The sequence below is a fragment of the Glycine soja genome, chromosome 20, assembly GCF_004193775.1.
Source record: "Glycine soja cultivar W05 chromosome 20, ASM419377v2, whole genome shotgun sequence".
Taxonomy (NCBI): Eukaryota; Viridiplantae; Streptophyta; class Magnoliopsida; order Fabales; family Fabaceae; genus Glycine; species Glycine soja.
This window is the reverse complement of record NC_041021.1, coordinates 45820073-45839190: the sequence shown is the minus strand read 5'-3', so window position 1 is coordinate 45839190 and position 19118 is coordinate 45820073. Positions and strand designations below refer to the sequence as shown.

Below are 19118 nucleotides of genomic sequence, written 5' to 3'. Positions count from 1 at the left end.
TTTAGAAATTAACAATTATTATATTTAAAAATAGGTCCATATTTTTTATTATTAAGATAAGAGTGTTTTTTTTTCAAGTTTTAAAAAGTTATTTTCAAGAATATGAGCTTGAAAATGTAACATTCTCATGTTTCATACAAATTCTAAAAAGTTATTCCCAGGTATTATTTATTCTCAAGAATTTATATTACACATATTTTTTCCTCTTTCTATTTTCATTGTTACATGAAAAAAAGTAAAAATCTTTATACCCCATAAAAATCAAAGTTATTACAACTTTCTAGTTTCCCTTTATTCTATTTTTAAATATTTTATTTTAAATTAAAACATTTTAAGGAATGATAATTGATTATCAAACATCTTTAATAAAAAAATTATTCCAAAAAAATAACAATCCCAAAAATATAATTTAGTCTATTGGACAAACACTTTTAGGGGACGTTTATTTTTTAGAATCTTCTTACACGAGGAGTGTTATTTTCGGGAATAGAACATGGAAATATCATTTTCAGGCATTTTAAAAAATGTTTGATTAAAGTTTAATATTGTTAGGAATAGTTTTTAAAATTTAAAATAATTTAAATAAAAAAGAAAATTACATGTATATTAGATAATAAATTTTCACATTTTCATGGAAATATCAATTTTTTAACCCATCCTAATGCGGATATAAACGTAAGAAAACATAATAAAAAAAATTATAACATTTTCAAGAATCAATAATAATACTCGGAGATATACTTTAAAAACTTGTAACAAGTATAAAAATGTATATTTCTGTATTCATATTCCAAAAAAATCTATCAAAATTCCGTAAAACAAACTACAAACACATTAAATGGCATCAAGTAAACCAGTTAAAAGATAAATTTGTTACTTTTTCTTCAATGCCCCTTTAACAGTTTTTTCCCTTCATACTTTCAACCTTATACAGCATTCTAATTCTCTCTTTTAGGAATTGTTTATACTTGTTTTAATTATTCCTAATTTTTTTTCCTTTCTTTTTCATCTCAATTCTTTCCATGCACGCATATGTCTGCGGTTTGCCCAATTAAAGTAAGATGCTCTACACTTTTTCTCATTTAAAGTGAAAGGAGCAACAAATTTTAGTAGAAAACAAAAGGAATTTTGTACACTTGCCAGAAGCTTCTCTTCTCTCTCTAATGAAAATTATTGAAAGGCTTGTGTTACACACTCACTTTCCTATCCAATTAACCTCGTAAGTCATCATGATTCTTGACATTTTGCCAGTACTATGCTGCTCTTGCTTGGCATATGGATTTGTCCAATTTGTCTTGTAATTAAAAAAGGCATGGAAGGTTCCCTGGAAATGTAATATAATGGTCCACAAATAACTAAAGTGCTTTGCTTATTCTGGTTTTAACAAACCAAAAAAGTGCTTATTTGGTCTTGGTAAGCTGTTGACTAATCCATGTCCGCAGGGATTTTTTTTTTTATGCAACCTATAAGGCTTCATTAACCCCAAGAATGTACAAAAATAAAACATGGTAGGAATTATTATATATTACTATATGAAAAACATGCCAACTGAAGCAAAATCATTTGTTGCTGCTTCTGTACCAAAAAAATCATTTGTTGCATAATGCTTACGCTAAATATATAATGACGTCGCTTTAATAAATTATAAAGCAAAAGGCAGATATTATGTAGCTATGCAAGTTGACAAAAAGAGATGGGAGTAAAGCGTGAATAAACCATTAAAGAGGGACAAAAATAAAAAATGTGTGTATATTTTGTCCGTAAATGATATTTGTCAATATTTTATGGCTTGAGTTGGCTTATGACTTGTCTCTCCATGAATAATTTATCTTGTTTTTTTCTTTTTTAGAAGCATCCATAGGTTATTGACTTTGACAGCACTTGAGTTGTCTCATCTCCTTATTCGACTCATTTTGTGCTTGTACAATAAGTGTTTATTCTTCCCAGGTTCTGGGGTTTTTAGATTCTTTTTCTTAGAGTAGCAAGAGCTCTTCATTTTTTTTTTATAAACACTGATTTGCATGGCTTCTAAATTCCTTGATGGTGTGATCGATAAGGTATAATAAATCTTTAGTTAATTGAAACATCCAAACCAATAAACCAAATATTCAAGCCAGACAGGTAATTAAGCTTGATACTTTTTCCCAGTGTCTTTTATAAATATTTGAAAGAACAGAAAATAAACGAAAAATAAGCTGTTGTTTTTATAGTAATTAATAAAATAAAAAATTAAACTAAATAAAAATTCGTCAAACTAGATATGTTTTAAATATTATTTTTGTTTAAGAGAAAATATTTTACTGGGTTTCTCTTTTCATTATACTTTTGTACGATTTTTTTCTGTTCAGGTTCTTCAGGGATATTTTTTAATCTTTAGATTAGGTCAATCCAGTGGCATGCCATCCTTTGGTCTTTTTTAAGTCAAGATTAAGCATTTTGGAGTACTGGTTTTGGGCCTTTTTGGGCTGGTACTCATTTAGCATGCGATGATTTAAGCTTTTTTGTTTGTACTATTGTGTTGCATCTTTGATTCCACCACAAATAAAAAAAAGATTTAAAATTAAATTAGTAATAGTACTTAGTAGCAATATGGTCTTAGATAGTTTTTGTGATTCTTTTAGATTTGTTTGGATTTTTTTTTCTCAAATTGATTGATTTAGTTTAGTTTGGTTCGTGTTTTTTTGAAACCTAGCAATATGGTTTTGATAGTTTTTGTGATTCTTTTTAGATTTGTTTAGATACTTTTTTTTCTTAAATTAATTGATTTAGTTTAGTTTGTGGTTTATGTTTTTGAAACCAAAATAAATTACAATACTTATATTAATAATGAAATTACTTTAGTGTTATGCATTTTATGTGTATATCGGTTGAGTTTCACAATATTTGTAGTGTTATGTATATGAAACTTATACAATGTATGTTATACCACTTTATTTTTCAAACGAATTTTTTAAGATATGCTTGGTTTAAAATTGATAAAGTTTTGACAGATTCTTATTGTAGAAGGTTTAACATATTAATATGTTTGGTAGATTGTTATTAGCAATTTTTTTAATGTAATTTAATTTAAAAGATGAAAAGAAAGTATATAATTTTTAATAAAATAATATTTTAGTAAAAATCGCAAAAATCGAATCGGGCTAAACCTCAAAATATTGGTTTGGTTTGGTTCAAATTTTATTTTAAATGAAAATTGAACGAAACTGAACCGTATATATTTTATAAGTTTGGTTCGGGTGACTTTTTGACGAAAAAGCGAACTAAACTGAACCGCGAACACCTCTAGTATCCTATACCTCCCAAAAAGCCTCAATGGTAAAAAAAATACCTTTAGCCTTGACACCTCCTCTCCTTCTTCCTTGCACCCAAGCACCCAATGACACCCTTGTCCAAACGGGTGGCTTCAACGACGGCAAAAAGAAAGTTCACACCTTCTCCCCCTACCCCACCATGGTCGCCACTTGTAATTGGCTCAAACTCCCCTCCACTCGCCTGCCATCGGTGGTCGCTAAATCATCATTGGCTACACCAAAAATGTTGTTGTTCAAACCTTCCCTACCGTTCCATGTGACGACCCTAGGTTGATGTGAGAAGGTGGTGCATAGTGGTGCGGAGGTGTAGACGTAACACACGGTGGCACAATGGCTTGGCAGCACAAGTTCAAGTTTGAAGAAGGAAAGGTAGTCTTGATGCCTATTTTGAAACAAATATTCTGACATAGGATAGGTTTCCAAAATAGCTATTCTAGAATACAAAAACCTACATTCCATAATAGTTATTATGGAGTACGAAAACTATATTTCAGAATAATTATTCTAGAAAAGTATCCTATTCTAAAATAGTTGTTCCGAAATAAAATACTCTTTTGAAATAATTATTATGGAATATAGTTTTCATATTCCAGAATACCTATTCTAAAATAGAATAAACACTTCAGAATAGGTATTCTGGAATACAAAAACTATGTTTCGAAATAATTATTGCAAAATAATATCCTATTTTGTAATAATTGTTCTGGAATGAGAGTGTTGTTGACTCCTTACCAAGCATATCAAGTTGCATAAGTAGTATAAAACGGTAAGATCGAGTACCATATTTTACAGAGACTGTACTTGTACTTAGATATATATAGAACTTTTCTTCATGTAATCTTAATAGATTTTTCTTTTAACATTAATATAATTATTACCGACAACTACTAATATATTCTAACCAAAATCCATGAACACTTAATATTACTCTAAATTTCTTGACAATTGATTGCTAAATGATTTATATCAAAAGCATATATACATAACATAGATTTGCATTAAATTAAATTATTTCCCTTCTCAAGTGTACATGTAATTGAAATGATTCCCACCGATTCAAAGTACAAAAGCTATAGCTTTAACAAATCAATGGTCTGAATCGACATCAGATTTCCCTTTAACAACATCTTATAAAACATATATACATAGGCATATATCGTAATCAATGATCAGTTCAAAAACGTCGATCTTGGCATGGTTTATGGATCCTAACTAATGTTATATATTGACGGTTTAAATCTAAAGTTCTCTTTATTGATATATAATTAAGGATACATTTTGCACCTTGAGTCTGTGTACGCTTTTTTTTTTGGTGAAATTGAGTCTGTGTACGTCGTTTCAAAATATTACACGTATTATTGAGAAGGGAGGTTCTGCGTTAATGTAACGACGATGATTGCATTTCAGCATTTGCATGGTTTATTGAATGCTTTTGCTTTAAGTGCTGCCTCCTGATTGTGAAGCCAAACTATAGAAAGCCGTTAGCAGATTGATTTGATATATATACTTACTGATTACTCTTCTGCGTATGCATGTGCATACGTACTGATCCTGTTTTATATTGCCCCGAGGACCATCCAAATAAACTCAATATCGTAAAGCAAAATTTTATTTTGTTACTGATTGATATCCATATGGATTATAACCAAACTCAGCTTTTTAAAAGAATACATAATTGGAACCTTCTTCCAACTGCAGTGATCAACAGCTACAATCAAACAAGCAATAACCGCTATACTATACAATAAGCAATAAACAATGAACTTCCACGTCAGAATGACAGCGAAGAAAACGTGCCATATTTTTTGGGACATTCTATATTTAACTGTAAGCAATAGTGTAAATATTATTGACACCTTTTTTTTTTATTTCTTTCTTCTTATATATCATATCATATTAATCATAAAAAAATATCATTTTATATTTATCATGTTATTCCTATTTCTTTATTTCTACGTTGACACTCATTAGGATATTCATGAAACATTTATATAATTTTATTTACTAGGAAAACATAATTAGTGAGAACATGAAAAGTGAGAGCATATAATTAATTATATTTTTGGTGTTGATATTAATTATTCACAGATAATCATCTATTTTCATTTTTAAAATTTTTTTGGTGGGTTCAAGATGCTAACTCACCAATCTAAGAGTAAACTGGATGATATGAGATTTAAACTTATTTATGTGGGATAATTTATCCCGATCTAATTTTGGCGGATCATGGCATGTTGCAATGGGTTGACCCATTTTCCAACCATTGTGTTTAGGGCGACCTGACCCAAAATCAAAGAAACCAAGAAAAAAATCCATTTTCAGGTGGTTTCGGGTGGGTCAACAAGTTTGGCGAGTAAAAAAAAAGGATTTAAATGATTAAATTTGATCGTGTTCAATGTAAGTTTTATACTCCTCGGAAATTAATCCAATCCAAAATTATTTATACTAACATAAGCTTGGTTAGGTCCAACTTAATTTCCTTCATGAGATTACACTACTTAAATCAAATGAGTATAGGCCCAATCAATACATAGATGGCCCAATGGCCCATATTAACCAATTAACCCTAAAACTGCAAGTATAAAAGTGTAAAACAAATGACTCATAGTCACGATCAGAGTCAGTCACTATCACTCAACCCTAAGAAGCTTACGGCACTTGTCCTAAGGTTGAATAGTTGCCGTCCTCTCAAATGGAGCTCGCATCCACATTCCTTCACTGTCGTCGACTCAAGTGGAGATCGTGAAGCCATAGCTTTTGTGTCATGCTTTGGGTTCATTGTTTCATGAAGGTATTTTTAATTTTCACATTCAAGACTTTGATTTATGCTTTATGTTTCCTTTTAAATGATGTTTTGATTTTTGATTTCCTTTTCCATTTTCGATACTAATTTGCAATAGATGTATTAACTGAACCAACCCTTCCGCCAAATCTATAACCTGCCCAAATCGAATACTTTAATAAGACAATTTGATTATAAATTAACAACCAGTTAGGTTATGTTGGACTGGATTTTTGGATCTGAACTTGATCGACCCAATTTATGCACACTTTTCGTTTCCTTTTAATCCGTGTTTTGATTTTCGATTTATGATTTCCTTTTTCATGGTCCACATTGATTTGCAGTGCATGCATTAATTGAACCAACTCACCTGCCTAATCTATAACCTGCCCAAATCGAATACTTTAATAAGATGGTTCAATTCTAAAATAACAACCATGTAGGTTATGTTGAATTGGATTTCTGGATTTGAACTCGACTGATCCGATCATGACCATAGCTTGATTTAAATTAATTAATGATAAAAGAATTAAATCCGCGGTTGTAGGAGGATCCTCAACAACAGGCATCTCTTATCGCTTCCTACGGGCAGATGCGGTAGGCCTTCGCCGTTGGGGCATCATTATCATCGTCACTAGCCTCTTTCCTCCCTAGGGAAAGCTCATCTCGAGACCTCTAGTTTTAACCATTGTCCGCGTAATATTTTTTAAAACTAACAAATTTAAAATCTTTTAAATTTTGGTTTAAATCATTTTTTAAAACAAACAATATTAATATATTTTAAATTTTGGTTTCAACAATTTTTCAAAACTAACTAACAATTTTAAAATATTTTCAATTTTGGTTTCAATCATTTTTTAAAACTAACAAATTTATTATCACTTTTAAACATTTGTTTTAATATTTTTTAAAACTAAAAAAATTAAATTATATTATATTTTGGTTTCAATATTTTTTATAACTAAAAAATTTAATATATTTTAAAATTTGATTTCAATCATTTTATAAAACTAACAATCTTAATATATTTTCAAATTTAAATTTTGGTTTTAACAATTTATATAACTAACAAATTTAATATATTTTAAAATTTGGTTTCAATCATTTTTTAAAACTAACCATCTTAATATATTTTAAATTTTAAATTTTAGTTTCGTCAATTTTTTAAAACTAACTAAAAATTTTAAAATATTTTAAATTTTTGTTTCAATAATTTTTTATAACTAACAAATTTATTATACAATTAAAATATTTGTTTCATTATTTTTTATAACAAATTTAATTATTTAAAATTTTCGTTTCAATAGTTTTTATAACTAACAAATTTAATATCTTTTAAATATTTGTTTCAATTTTATTTAAAGTTAAACAAATTTAATATGAAAATATTTTAAATTAATTTTTTAGCAATCTAATCTAATATTAGTCTTAGCAATCTAATAATTAATTTTTTTATATAAAAAAATCAATACTTAACAAATAAATCATATAAAATTATAAAATTGCTAAAACTATTAAAAAAAATACACTACAAAACAATTTAAAAAATATATTTAGAATTAAAAAAAAAAACCCATACAGATCAACAATCCTTATGGGTTTTTTTTTTCCAGAAAAATGTAATTTTTTCGCCAATGGTTTTAGTTCAAACATCAGGGAAGCAATACATTGATTCAATACAGGGAAGTAATACATTGATTCAATTCAAACAACAAAAAACCAAAACTATGAATTAAGCAAAACAGGAAACGAAAAATAACTTACCTGGAAGAAGATGAACCAACGAAGAAGAAGCAACAACGAAGAACAGGGATGGAAGCAAAGAAGGAGATGAACCAACGAACAACAAACAACAATGAGCTAGCACCAGGAAAGGAAGAAGAAACGTGAATGGAAGAGCATGAGAATGTGACTCGTACGGAGGAGTCACTATTCTTTTTTATAGTGAACATGTGAAAGACATTTTAGCCCTTTCACCTTAGTTTCTGGGTGTCCCAGCAAAAATGTTGTGTGTCCAAAGCAACTGCCATGTAAGTTTTATATCCATCGAAAACTAACACAACCAAAAAATGTTTATATTAACATAAGTTTGGTTAGGCCCAACTTAGTTCCCTTCATGAGATTACACTACTTAAATCAAATGAGTATGAGCCCAATCAATACATACATGGCCCAATGGCCCATATTAACCAATTAACCCTAAAATTTAGAGTATAAAAGTGTAAAACAAACAACTCATAGTCACAATAAGAGTCAGTCACTATCACTCACAACCTTAAGAAGCTTAAGACATTGTTGTCCTAAGGTTGAATAGTTGTCGTCCTCTCAAATGGAGCTCGCATCCACATTCCTTCATTATCATCGACTCAAGTGGAGATCGTGAAGCCATAGCTTTTGCGTCATGCTTTGGGTTCATTGTTTCATGAAGGTATTTTTTATTTTCACATTCAAGACTTTGATTTATGCTTTATGTTTCCTTTTACATGATGTTTTTATTTTTGATTTCCTTTTCCATTTTCGACACTAATTTACAGTACATGCATTAACTAAACCAACCCACCCGCCTAATCTATAACCCACCCAAACCGAATACTTTAATAAAACAATTTGATTATAAATTAACAACCATTTAGGTTATGTTGGACTAAATTTCTGGATCTAAACTTGATCAACCCAATTTATGCACGCTTTTTTAATCCGTGTTTTGATTTTTGATTTATTATTTCATTTTTCATTTTTCACATTGATTTACAGTGTATGCATTAAGCGAACCAACTCATCTGCCTAATCTATAACCTGTCCAAATCGAATACTTTAATAAGATGGTTTGATTCTAAAATAACAATCATCTAGGTTATGTCGGACTGGATTTCTGGATTTAAACTCGATTGATCCGATCATGACCATAGCTTGATTAAAATTAATTATTGATAAATATATTTTGATTGTCTCACTTTACACATTTTTCTCATTTTAATTAAAAAAATTAAATCACCATATTAATATATTTTTATGATGATATTAAAGTGGCCTTCAATACGAATTATGACATCGTAATAATTCGTCAAGTTCAATTAAATTTATTTGAAGAAAGTTGATGATATAAATTATAATTAATCATATAATTTGAACTATGCTGATGAAGGTCCAAAATTATTATATATGTCAATTGTCATGTATACTTTTTGGGCATCTAAATTCTCGATATAAAATTAAGGTGAGTAGAACTTAAGACCTATAAAATATATCGACATGTCAACCGCCAAGTACCTTCTTTTTGTTGGCTGCTCTTTGTCTAATTTAACAATACCTTCTCATGATCCATCACATCCGTTGTAATTGGATACGTGAAAGAACAAAAATCAAATCTAAAATTTTTCAGCTTATAACCAAAAGCACTTCTTAATTTAGATATACATTTTTTTAGCTGAATTGATTAAAATGTGAAAATTATTATAAATTTCTGATATTATATTTGATTTTTATGAATAAAAAAATACTTCTTTAATACAATAATTTAATACACTTGAAAACTCTTTTAAACATAAAAACAAACTGAGTATATACTCATTTTAGGTTTTTAAAGATGCAAATGATATTAAGTTGGCCTTTAAAAGAATTAACATTAATTTCAACTTTAATCATGAAAAAGTAGCATCAACTTATTTTTACCAACTTAAAAGTAGATATTAATATAATTTTTCGACCATGTCATAGGAATCACATTAACTTTGTCTTTAAATTAAAAACTTTGTTAAATGTACTTTTACATTTATACGCAAAACAATTTTAATGACTAAAATGAAGTTCCCAACATTGCTTTGTGGAAACCACTGCTCCATATTTTAATGTTCTGTTAGCTACATGTCTACTAACGCTACTGGATTGTGACACTCTTTTCTGGTTTCAACCCTCAAGCCAGCTGTGTCCATAATCGATCTCATCATAATTGTTTTTCAGTTTATTTCTCTTTCTCTTTGATACAAACACTGCAATATATTTCTTATATATAAATACATTACACATTGTTTTAATATTCTTACTCAAGACACGACATCCAAAATTCCAAACACCCTTCTCTCTATCTCTCTCTCACCGATCATAAACGAGAAGAGGGACCAGCGAGAGAGAGAGATATACAACTTGAAAAGCACTGCAACATACGTTAGCTCCATTTGGTGTCACAAAATCTGGCACATGGAGCTGAACTACTAGCTAGTTCAGTGTGTGAATGCATTGTTTCTTTGTTACCACAGTGCTATAATAGTCCCTTCTGACTCTAGCCCTTCCTTATTGCCTTGACGTAACTCCTAAGCAACAATCACTGAGTGACCAAAAGTGAAAAAAACTACAAACAATTCGTGTTCTTTTCGCAAAGCCAATAAGCCACCAAGACCAAGCACAACTAGTGAGTGAGTGATATCACATTGTTTTATATAGTCACACCATTGTACTAGTGCTCTTTGTCTCTCCATAGGAAACCAAGAAAGCCACCAAATGGATCGGCTTTCATCAGCAGCTACGTTTGAAAGCATGCACTATGGCAGTGCAAGCCAAATGGGTTTGATTTGGCAACAAGCCAGGGCACCCCTGGTGGTTCCATTGATGAAATTGCTAGTGGTTTTGTGCCTAGCCATGTCACTTATGTTATTTGTGGAGAGAGTTTATATGGGTATAGTCATAATCTTTGTGAAGTTGTTTAGGTACAAGCCAGAAAAGAAGTATAAATGGGAGCCACTCAGGGATGACCTTGAGTTTGGAAACTCTGCATACCCTATGGTCTTGGTGCAAATTCCAATGTACAATGAGAAAGAGGTAGGTATTACTAGAGTTATTTCCTTTAATAAACCTCTTTTTTTTATTCAAAAGAAAAAATTGTTATGACATGGATTGTTTCTTGAAATAGTTTTTTTTTTTTTTTTTACTGAAGTTAAAGTTTTTGTGGGTACTGTTTCATTGGTTGCAGGTGTATCAATTGTCAATTGGAGCTGCATGTGGGCTATCATGGCCATCTGATAGGGTTATTATTCAAGTTCTTGATGATTCCACTGACCCAATCATTAAGGTTGAAATCATCCCTTCCTACTAATAAAATTAACTGGCAATTTGCTCCTTTATCTTCCAATAAATTATTTTGTTTACTGCTTTATCTTCCCACAATTAAGCAATGTTAAACCTTTCTATTATTTTTTTACCTATTGAGATCTTTTGTACTCTCTAGGGGCTACTAAAGAATAATTTTACTCATTACTCATAATCTAGGTCAACTTGCATGGAAAATTTTCCTTCACAAAACAACATTTATGAACAAATTACTTTATGTTAGGAAATCCAAGGCTTCAACCCAAAACGCAATTGCACATGTCATGCTTTCTGAACATTTAGGGGTAGAGAAAAACGGTGACCATCAATTTATCCATAAAAAACATGATTCTGCATTATCTATCCTGACCATCAATTTGTCCATGTATAAAATAACACAATACATTCATATATTCCTAGTTAGTGCTCACATAACCTCTTTTTTTTTCTTGTTTTCTTTTTTACCAAAACACCACAGAATATGGTGGAGGTGGAATGCCAGAGATGGGCCAGTAAAGGCGTAAACATAAAGTATGAGATCAGAGAGAACAGAAATGGTTACAAAGCTGGAGCTCTCAAAGAAGGCATGAAGCACAGCTATGTGAATTTGTGTGACTATGTGGCCATCTTTGATGCTGATTTCCAACCTGAGCCTAACTTCCTTTGGCGCACCATACCATTCCTTGCTTACAACCCAGAAGTTGCACTAGTCCAAGCTCGATGGAAATTCGGTATTGTTTTTCTCATCCTTCATGAAACTCTTTTGTGCAAGCCTGCTTTAAAAATTAAAAATTAAAACTGTGGTCTCTTACAAAGGATCTGGTGTCAAAATATAGTTATACAATTAAAAACTTACGTTTAATTGCGAAGCAGTTTTACAAAATATTGTAAAGATACCACACGTACAAGAATCCAAATATTGTAAAGATACCGACACGACTAAATCCTAATCCCTACTATAAAACCATCTCGTACACTCAATAGTCCAAAACTCTCACTTTATAAGCATCTCTTACTGTAAGAATTTCTGCACACACTCAGATTCTATACTCTTTTTCTAGTCAAGAACATCTTTTTCTTCAGGCACCTCTTGAACCCCTGCAACAATTCCCCTAATTCTAATATGACTAAAGAAACCGTTATCCCAATTTCCCAAAGCGAGAGCAGTAGAGGCAGCAAAGATGATGTCACTGCTTCCTCTGCAAGGGAGCAAAACACCAATTGCTCAGCAGCTGCTACTCGGACAGCAAACAAACCCTCAGGTAAACTAGTTTTAACACCATCACAACTACCAACAACATTTAATAAAACCGATGCAAGGGTGGATCAGTCGCCACCACAACAAAAGCCTAAGAAAACTACAATAGTGGTGCGAATCGCACCATCCTCTTAGTCTCACTTTCTCCCTTCCATATGGCCAAGGAAGTGGAGAAAGTGGTGGGATGAATTACTTTGCATGTCGTAGGCTGTTAAAGTCAAAACCATAAACCAGCCTACGCTTGAGACTGAAATCCACGAGCCTCCTTCTTCCATCTCCGAGTCTAAGCGAGGATGCCCATTCTACAAGCGTTTCGTTGTTTGGAGAGTTTTCCCTCTGAACTGGCATCCTGATCTGCCTGTCTCTATCTGAGAGAGAAAACCCTTCTCTGTACTTCTTTGGGTTTCATCAGATTCATGAGGATAAACAAAGAAGAGTTCGTTGAACTCTATGTTCATCGTTGATTTTTTTCCATATTTTTGACCACTTCTTGGACGGTACACATGTCCTTACTGCATCTTTAAATGGAAGGAATGAAACATTGGTGATAGGAATAGTTTCCTTCAACAAAGAGAACTTGTCCACATAGCCATTCACACAATGGTGAAAAGAATAGTTCTCTTTGTTGCATGGAATTGTTCTTATCACCATTGTTTCATTCCTTCCATTCAAAGATGCAGCGGACATATGTACGGTCCAAAAAGTGGTCAAAGATATGAAAATCAACAAGGAACATAAAGTTCAAAGAACTCTTCCTAGTTTTAGTTTCGTGAATATGATGAAACCAAACAAGTACAAAGAAGAAGGGTTTTCTGTCCTAGATGGAGATAGGCAGATCAACATGCAAGTTCAGAGGGAAAACTCTCCGAATAATGAAATGCTTGCAGAATGGGCTGCCTCACTTAGACATGGAGATGGGAGAAGGCGGTACGTGGATTTTAGTCTCAAGCATAAGCTGGTTTAGGGCTATGACTTTTACAACCTACGGCCATATGGGTGGGAGAAGGTGAGACCAAGAGGATGGTGTGGTCTTCTTCGTCCACTGTAAGGCCGAGAGCAAGTAACACCCTACAGATTGTTGGCGTGCTCCACTTCCAGCAGCATTAGTGTTAATCTGTAACGCTACTAGCTGTGGTGCGATTGGCACCACTATTGTTTTTGACTAGAAAGAGAGTTTAGAATCTGAGTGTGTGCAGATACTCTGACTGTAAGAGATGTTTATATAGTGAGGGTTTTGGACTCTTGAGTCTACAAATGGTTTTATAGCGGGGATTTTGGACATGTAGGTATCTTTAAAATATTTGGTTTTTGATTTTTAACTAAAACAGGATTAACAGGTTTTACATTTGATTACAGTTTTGGAAGAGTCTACTACGTCTGAAAACTATGTTTAAGTGCGAAGATTCTTTATTGTACAAATTAAAAGGTTTTACATTTGATTACAGTTTAGGAAAATTGCTTGTCTATTTCTTTTTTTAACCCTATTTATTAGTTGCGATTCATTTTAATAATCAGTATAAAGACCATGATTGTGCTTATCAGAAGTGTTCAATCCTGAATGGAAAGAAAATTCTTAGAGCATCGTGGCCAAGCTTAGCCAATGGACTCAAAAATAGTATCTGCTTAGAGATACAAATGTCTTACGGAAGCTAAGAAGCACAGAAAAGATACATGCACACGGCACCAATACCACCTAATATTTAAAATATTTTGATATCTACACAACTCCATTTTGATATAGAACAAAATTTAATTCCACCAAAGCAAATCAACAGTTAGAAAAGAACAGGACTCATACCAATGTCTTAGCTACAACAAAAAATCATTTCCACTTTACAAGAAATAAATTTGTCACAATGTAGAATGTCAATATCTGCCTTAGGTAAGGTGTGACAGTTATATATCTTGTGTATGTCAGTTAATGCTGATGAATGCTTAATGACAAGAATGCAAGAGATGTCATTGGATTATCATTTCCTTGTGGAGCAGGAAGTTGGGTCCTCAACCTATGCCTTCTTTGGTTTCAATGGTATATCATTTCCCTAATAAACAGTACAATAATGTTTCTTTGGCTAGTGGAAGCAGTCATGTGAATGTAAACGATATGATGCATGGTGCAGGCACAGCTGGTGTGTGGAGAATTTCAGCATTAAATGAAGCTGGTGGATGGAAGGACCGCACAACAGTGGAAGATATGGATCTGGCTGTCCGTGCTGGTCTCAAAGGCGGGAAATTTGTGTATCTTAGCGATCTCAAGGTATCACTGAAACACGCTGCGCATTTAGTTTCACTGTTTATACTCAGGAGTTTGTTCAATGAGTTACTTAGAAAAGATTGCACAAAAAGTATTTCAGTTATACATCAAGTTTCTGTTGAGTCTTTTCTCCTATACTGAGTTGTTTATTTCATATAACAATTTTTAACTTTATGTAAATAAATTTAGGTGAAAAGTGAATTGCCAAGTACCTTCAAAGCCTATCGTTATCAGCAGCACAGGTGGTCATGTGGCCCAGCTAATCTTTTCAAGAAAATGGCAATGGAAATCATGAGAAACAAGGTATCAGTTTCCTTGTAATTAATCTTCAATGTCCTTAGGTTGTTGTTTGAAGAAGTCAAATTATATTAGTATCCACCATCTCTTCTAATTCCTTTTTTACCATACCATGCAGAAAGTTTCCATGTGGAAGAAGTTATATGTGATTTATAGTTTCTTCTTTGTCCGGAAAATCGTTGCTCATGTGGTCACATTTGTATTCTACTGTGTGATTATGCCTGCAACTGTTTTAGTTCCAGAAGTGGAAGTTCCCAAGTGGGGTGCTGTGTATATTCCTTCTATCATTACACTCCTTAATGCAGTTGGAACTCCAAGGTAAGCATTTTTAAGTTGGAAAAACTTGGTAAACAAGGTTTTCTTTGTTCATTTGTGATGTTAGTAACTTGTGTACATCTTGTGCAGGTCAATCCACTTACTGGTATTCTGGATACTCTTTGAAAATGTTATGTCAATGCATAGGACCAAGGCAACACTTACAGGTTTGTTAGAGGCAGGGAGAGTAAATGAATGGGTAGTTACTGAGAAATTGGGAGATGCTCTTAAAACAAAGTCAGGTGGCAAAGCAGCTAGGAAGCCTCGTATCAGAATCGGTGAAAGGTACACCCATATAAGGATAACACTCTAATTATTTGTTATCATTTATAACAGAATAGTATGAACAACATAGACATGAAAGAGTTCATTTGATTCCCTCAAGTTGGGAATTTGGTGTCTACATTTGCATTATAACAATCATTTTGCATGTGGCTTAAAATGTGATTTTCATAACCAGCATTCATTATTTCACCTTCACTAATTGTTTGTTGATGATTAACAGGCTTCATTTCCTGGAACTTCTAGTGGGGGCCTACCTGTTTTTCTGTGCATGTTATGATCTGAAATATGGGAAGAACCACTACTTCATATATCTCTTCCTGCAATCTATGGCCTTCTTTGTTGCGGGGGTTGGCTATGTTGGCACCTTTGTTCCAAATTCATAGAGGAACTCCTTCATCAGAATTATTTCAAGTGTCTGTCATTTGGCTGGCATTTCATTCACTACAAGGAGGAACAAAATGCAGTTTCTTCTGCTGCTAGCTGCCATTCAATTTGTTTTAGTACCATACACTATTTTACAACAATTGTTTGTCATACTTTGAATTTTTTTTATGTGAACATAGTCACATAGACAAGGACACTAGAAAAACGAAAGAACAAAAGTTTGTGTATTACTTGAAATGCCTTGGAAAGAATAATCATTAAATGGAAAATTTGGAATATAGAAGCAAATTGACACAGTTTCTGCTTCCCTACTTCCCTTCTCTAACCTGGAAGTTAAGCTGTGTGACAAATGTATGATTTCTTTTTTCAAATATGGCTTCATTTAATTTAAACTCCACAATTTATTAATAGCTGTGAAAATGAAAAAAGATCAAATAGGAGTCTTGATTACAATTAAGACATCAGAATTTGCACATAATGTACGAGGTATGCTTCAAAATTTATATTATTCATATAATAAAATTTGCATAGAACCTAAATTGCAAAAAAATTGTAAATACAGAAATTCCAGCGTCTCAAAAGCCTGCAGTTGATACTTGATGATGTATTGACACTTCTAGATTAAGCATTCAGAGAAACAAATCATAGGGACCAACTCTTTTTAAATAGACGTGTATAATCTTATTAAATATTTGTTTTATAATTTAAAATTTATAAATATATATTACTTATATTAATTCTATTTTATAAAATAAAATATTTATTTTAGATTCTGTTACGTAAAATTAAATTTTCTATCTTTTTAAGATTTTATTTTAATGAATTATGTTTTTGTTATTGTATAAGGGGATATATATATACACGAAGTCTTTTTAAAGAGTTTGATTTCTTTATCTTTAAAATTTTCTCTTCCTTCTCTAAAAACTTATTTTTGAGATTGGAAACCAATGGGTTGGATAGTGGGAGAGTTTTTGCTCTCTAAGGATAGCGTTTGTGCGCTTCAATCCAGATTAATTATTTCTTTTCCTAATTTATTTTTTCCTTGTATTTATTGTATGATATAGTGTATTGTTGATTCATTGCTGCCAATTAAAGTTATTTTGTTATTTAATTTAAGACTTTGCATTTTCTTCTTATTTATTTCTTTCATTTTATTTTATTTTTCTAACCGTCTTAAAGAGAAAAACTATTTTTTTCTTACATAGTCTTTGCAGTAACATTCTGTTTTACCAAAATATCTGTCATGGATATGATTAAGTCTCCTTTTTAGTAAGCCTGAAAAATTAATGGATGAAAACATAATGTATTATGCTCTACTAAAAATGTTTTATTATATTATTTCATTTCATTAAATTTTAAATTAGTGGTAGATTGTTGGAAAATATTTTCTTATAATTTGAAATTTAAAATTAAAATATATTTTCTTTATCAATTATATTTTTTAAAGATAAAATGCTTTTAGAATTAGTTTCCGTGAAAAAAAAAACTAAAAGCACCCTATTAGTTCCATTTCTATATGTTAGGAAACTATTTTTTACTTGATCAATTTCCTTTATGAACGTTACAGGGTCTTTAATGTTAGGAAGTTTGTTGTTCAGTTTTTATTTTATGTTTCTTGCTGCAAGTATTTTGTTGCTACAGGTTGGTGACTGGTTGCTTCTATATATGTAATTCCTTGTTAAAAAAAATAAACATGTGTAAGGGATGAGTTTATCATAATTGGAGTTAGAATGAACACTTGGATGAAGCTTTATATTCTGCATGTCGTATTTTTAATATGGTACCTTATAAATTTTTTGAAAAAACCCCATAGGAGCTATGGAGAAAAAAGAGAATCAAATTTGAAATATTTTAAAGTGTGAGGGTGTCTAGCAAAGGTTAACATCCCTATTAATAAGAAAAGGAAAATTGGACCAAAACTGTTGATTATGTTTTTGTTGGACATTCTTTGCATAATACTACTTATAGATTCTTGGTTGTTAATTCAAAAGTATCCGAAATTTCTAATGGTGCTATTATGCAATCTAGAGATACCACTTTCTTTGAAAATGTTTTTCCTTTGAAAAATAAATTGTCTAAATTTGTTTGCGATACTTCTTGTTCTAATTTATCATCTTGTAGTAATGCTAATAAGGCCATTATTTTTGAACCTAGGAGGAGTAAAAGATCTAAAAAAGTTAAGGATTTTGGTTTTGAATTTTGGTTTTTTACTTGAAAATGATTCTAAAACTTATGGTGAGACCATAGGGTCTATTGATGTACCTTTTTGGAAAGAAGCTATTAATGATGAAATAAGTTCTCTTAAAATTAATAAAAATTGGATTTTTTATTCTGATGAAACAAAATCGACAAGTGATTATGTCTTTATTTTAGCTGATGGTGCAGTATGATGAAAATCTACTAAATAAATTGTTATTTCACGTTCTACCATGAAAGCAGAAATAATTGTTTTAGATACTGCTACTAGTGAGACTGAATTTCTTAAAAATTTGTTATGTGATAGTCAAGTTGTTATATCTCAAGTTACTAGCAAAAATTTTAATGAAAAAAGAAGACACTTAAGAGTGAGAGATAAGTCTATCAAAAATTTTATTTCTCATGGTGTCATTTCTCTTGACTTTGTTAGGTTAGAAAATAATATCGTAGATCCCCTTACAAAAGGGTTGTCGCGCCAACAAATACTTAAGCCGTCGAGGAAAATGGGACTAAAGCCCATTATTGAGTTACAACAATGGACACCCGTCTCCGTGTGATTAGTGATCCCATGAATGAAGTTCAATGGGTAACAACTAAATTGCTTGTTGACTAAAGTACACCAAAATAAAATTTGACGGAATTGTTCTGTTTCTCATTCCTATGACGAGGTGTATTATAAATTGTGACAATATTAAGATTATGGTATTTATATATGTGTATTTTTTGGTAAAAAAAATACCTCTTAATGAATCACATGACAATTATTGTAGGGGTGGGGGTCTCAAACCATTCTTTGAGAATTCACCTAGTGAGTGTGGTGGTGGGGCCGCCATTCTGAGATATGGATTAATTTCTAAGTGACACTCACGAAACAAGATACATGCGCAAGGTCGTGTAACGCGCTACTACTAATTAAAACCTAATTGAACCCCAATATTATAGGGATTGTGTAGT

General features: G+C 31.5%; 1 protein-coding gene across 2 annotated transcripts; it reads left to right on the top strand.

The window, feature by feature from the left end:
• Positions 1–8377: 8377 nt before the first annotated feature.
• LOC114402625 (probable glucomannan 4-beta-mannosyltransferase 9) lies at positions 8378–16155 on the top strand. Of its 2 annotated transcripts, XM_028365273.1 has the most exons (10): positions 8378–8521; positions 10797–10908; positions 11060–11158; positions 11654–11906; positions 14352–14462; positions 14554–14690; positions 14877–14990; positions 15103–15302; positions 15390–15584; positions 15805–16155. In XM_028365273.1, the coding sequence occupies exons 2-10, from the start codon at positions 10870–10872 to the stop codon at positions 15965–15967; spliced, it is 1311 nt and encodes a 436-aa protein (XP_028221074.1). In that variant the 5' UTR covers positions 8378–8521; positions 10797–10869; the 3' UTR covers positions 15968–16155. The 2 variants fall into 2 exon arrangements, with proteins under 2 accessions (XP_028221074.1, XP_028221073.1); XM_028365272.1 differs by lacking the exon at positions 8378–8521 and having other exon boundaries at positions 10591–10908; positions 15805–15967.
• The last annotated feature ends 2963 nt before the right edge of the window (positions 16156–19118 follow it).

What these genes read in the sequence shown, in the direction of transcription:
- LOC114402625 (XM_028365272.1), top strand. Translation starts at nt 10,591, where the DNA reads ATGGATCGGCTTTCATCAGCAGCTACGTTTGAAAGCATGCACTATGGC. An exon ending in TGCCTTCTTTGGTTTCAATG is followed by an intron (nt 14,463 to 14,553) that starts GTATATCATTTC and finishes TGCATGGTGCAG; the next exon opens with GCACAGCTGGTGTGTGGAGA. An exon ending in AATGCAGTTGGAACTCCAAG is followed by an intron (nt 15,303 to 15,389) that starts GTAAGCATTTTT and finishes CATCTTGTGCAG; the next exon opens with GTCAATCCACTTACTGGTAT.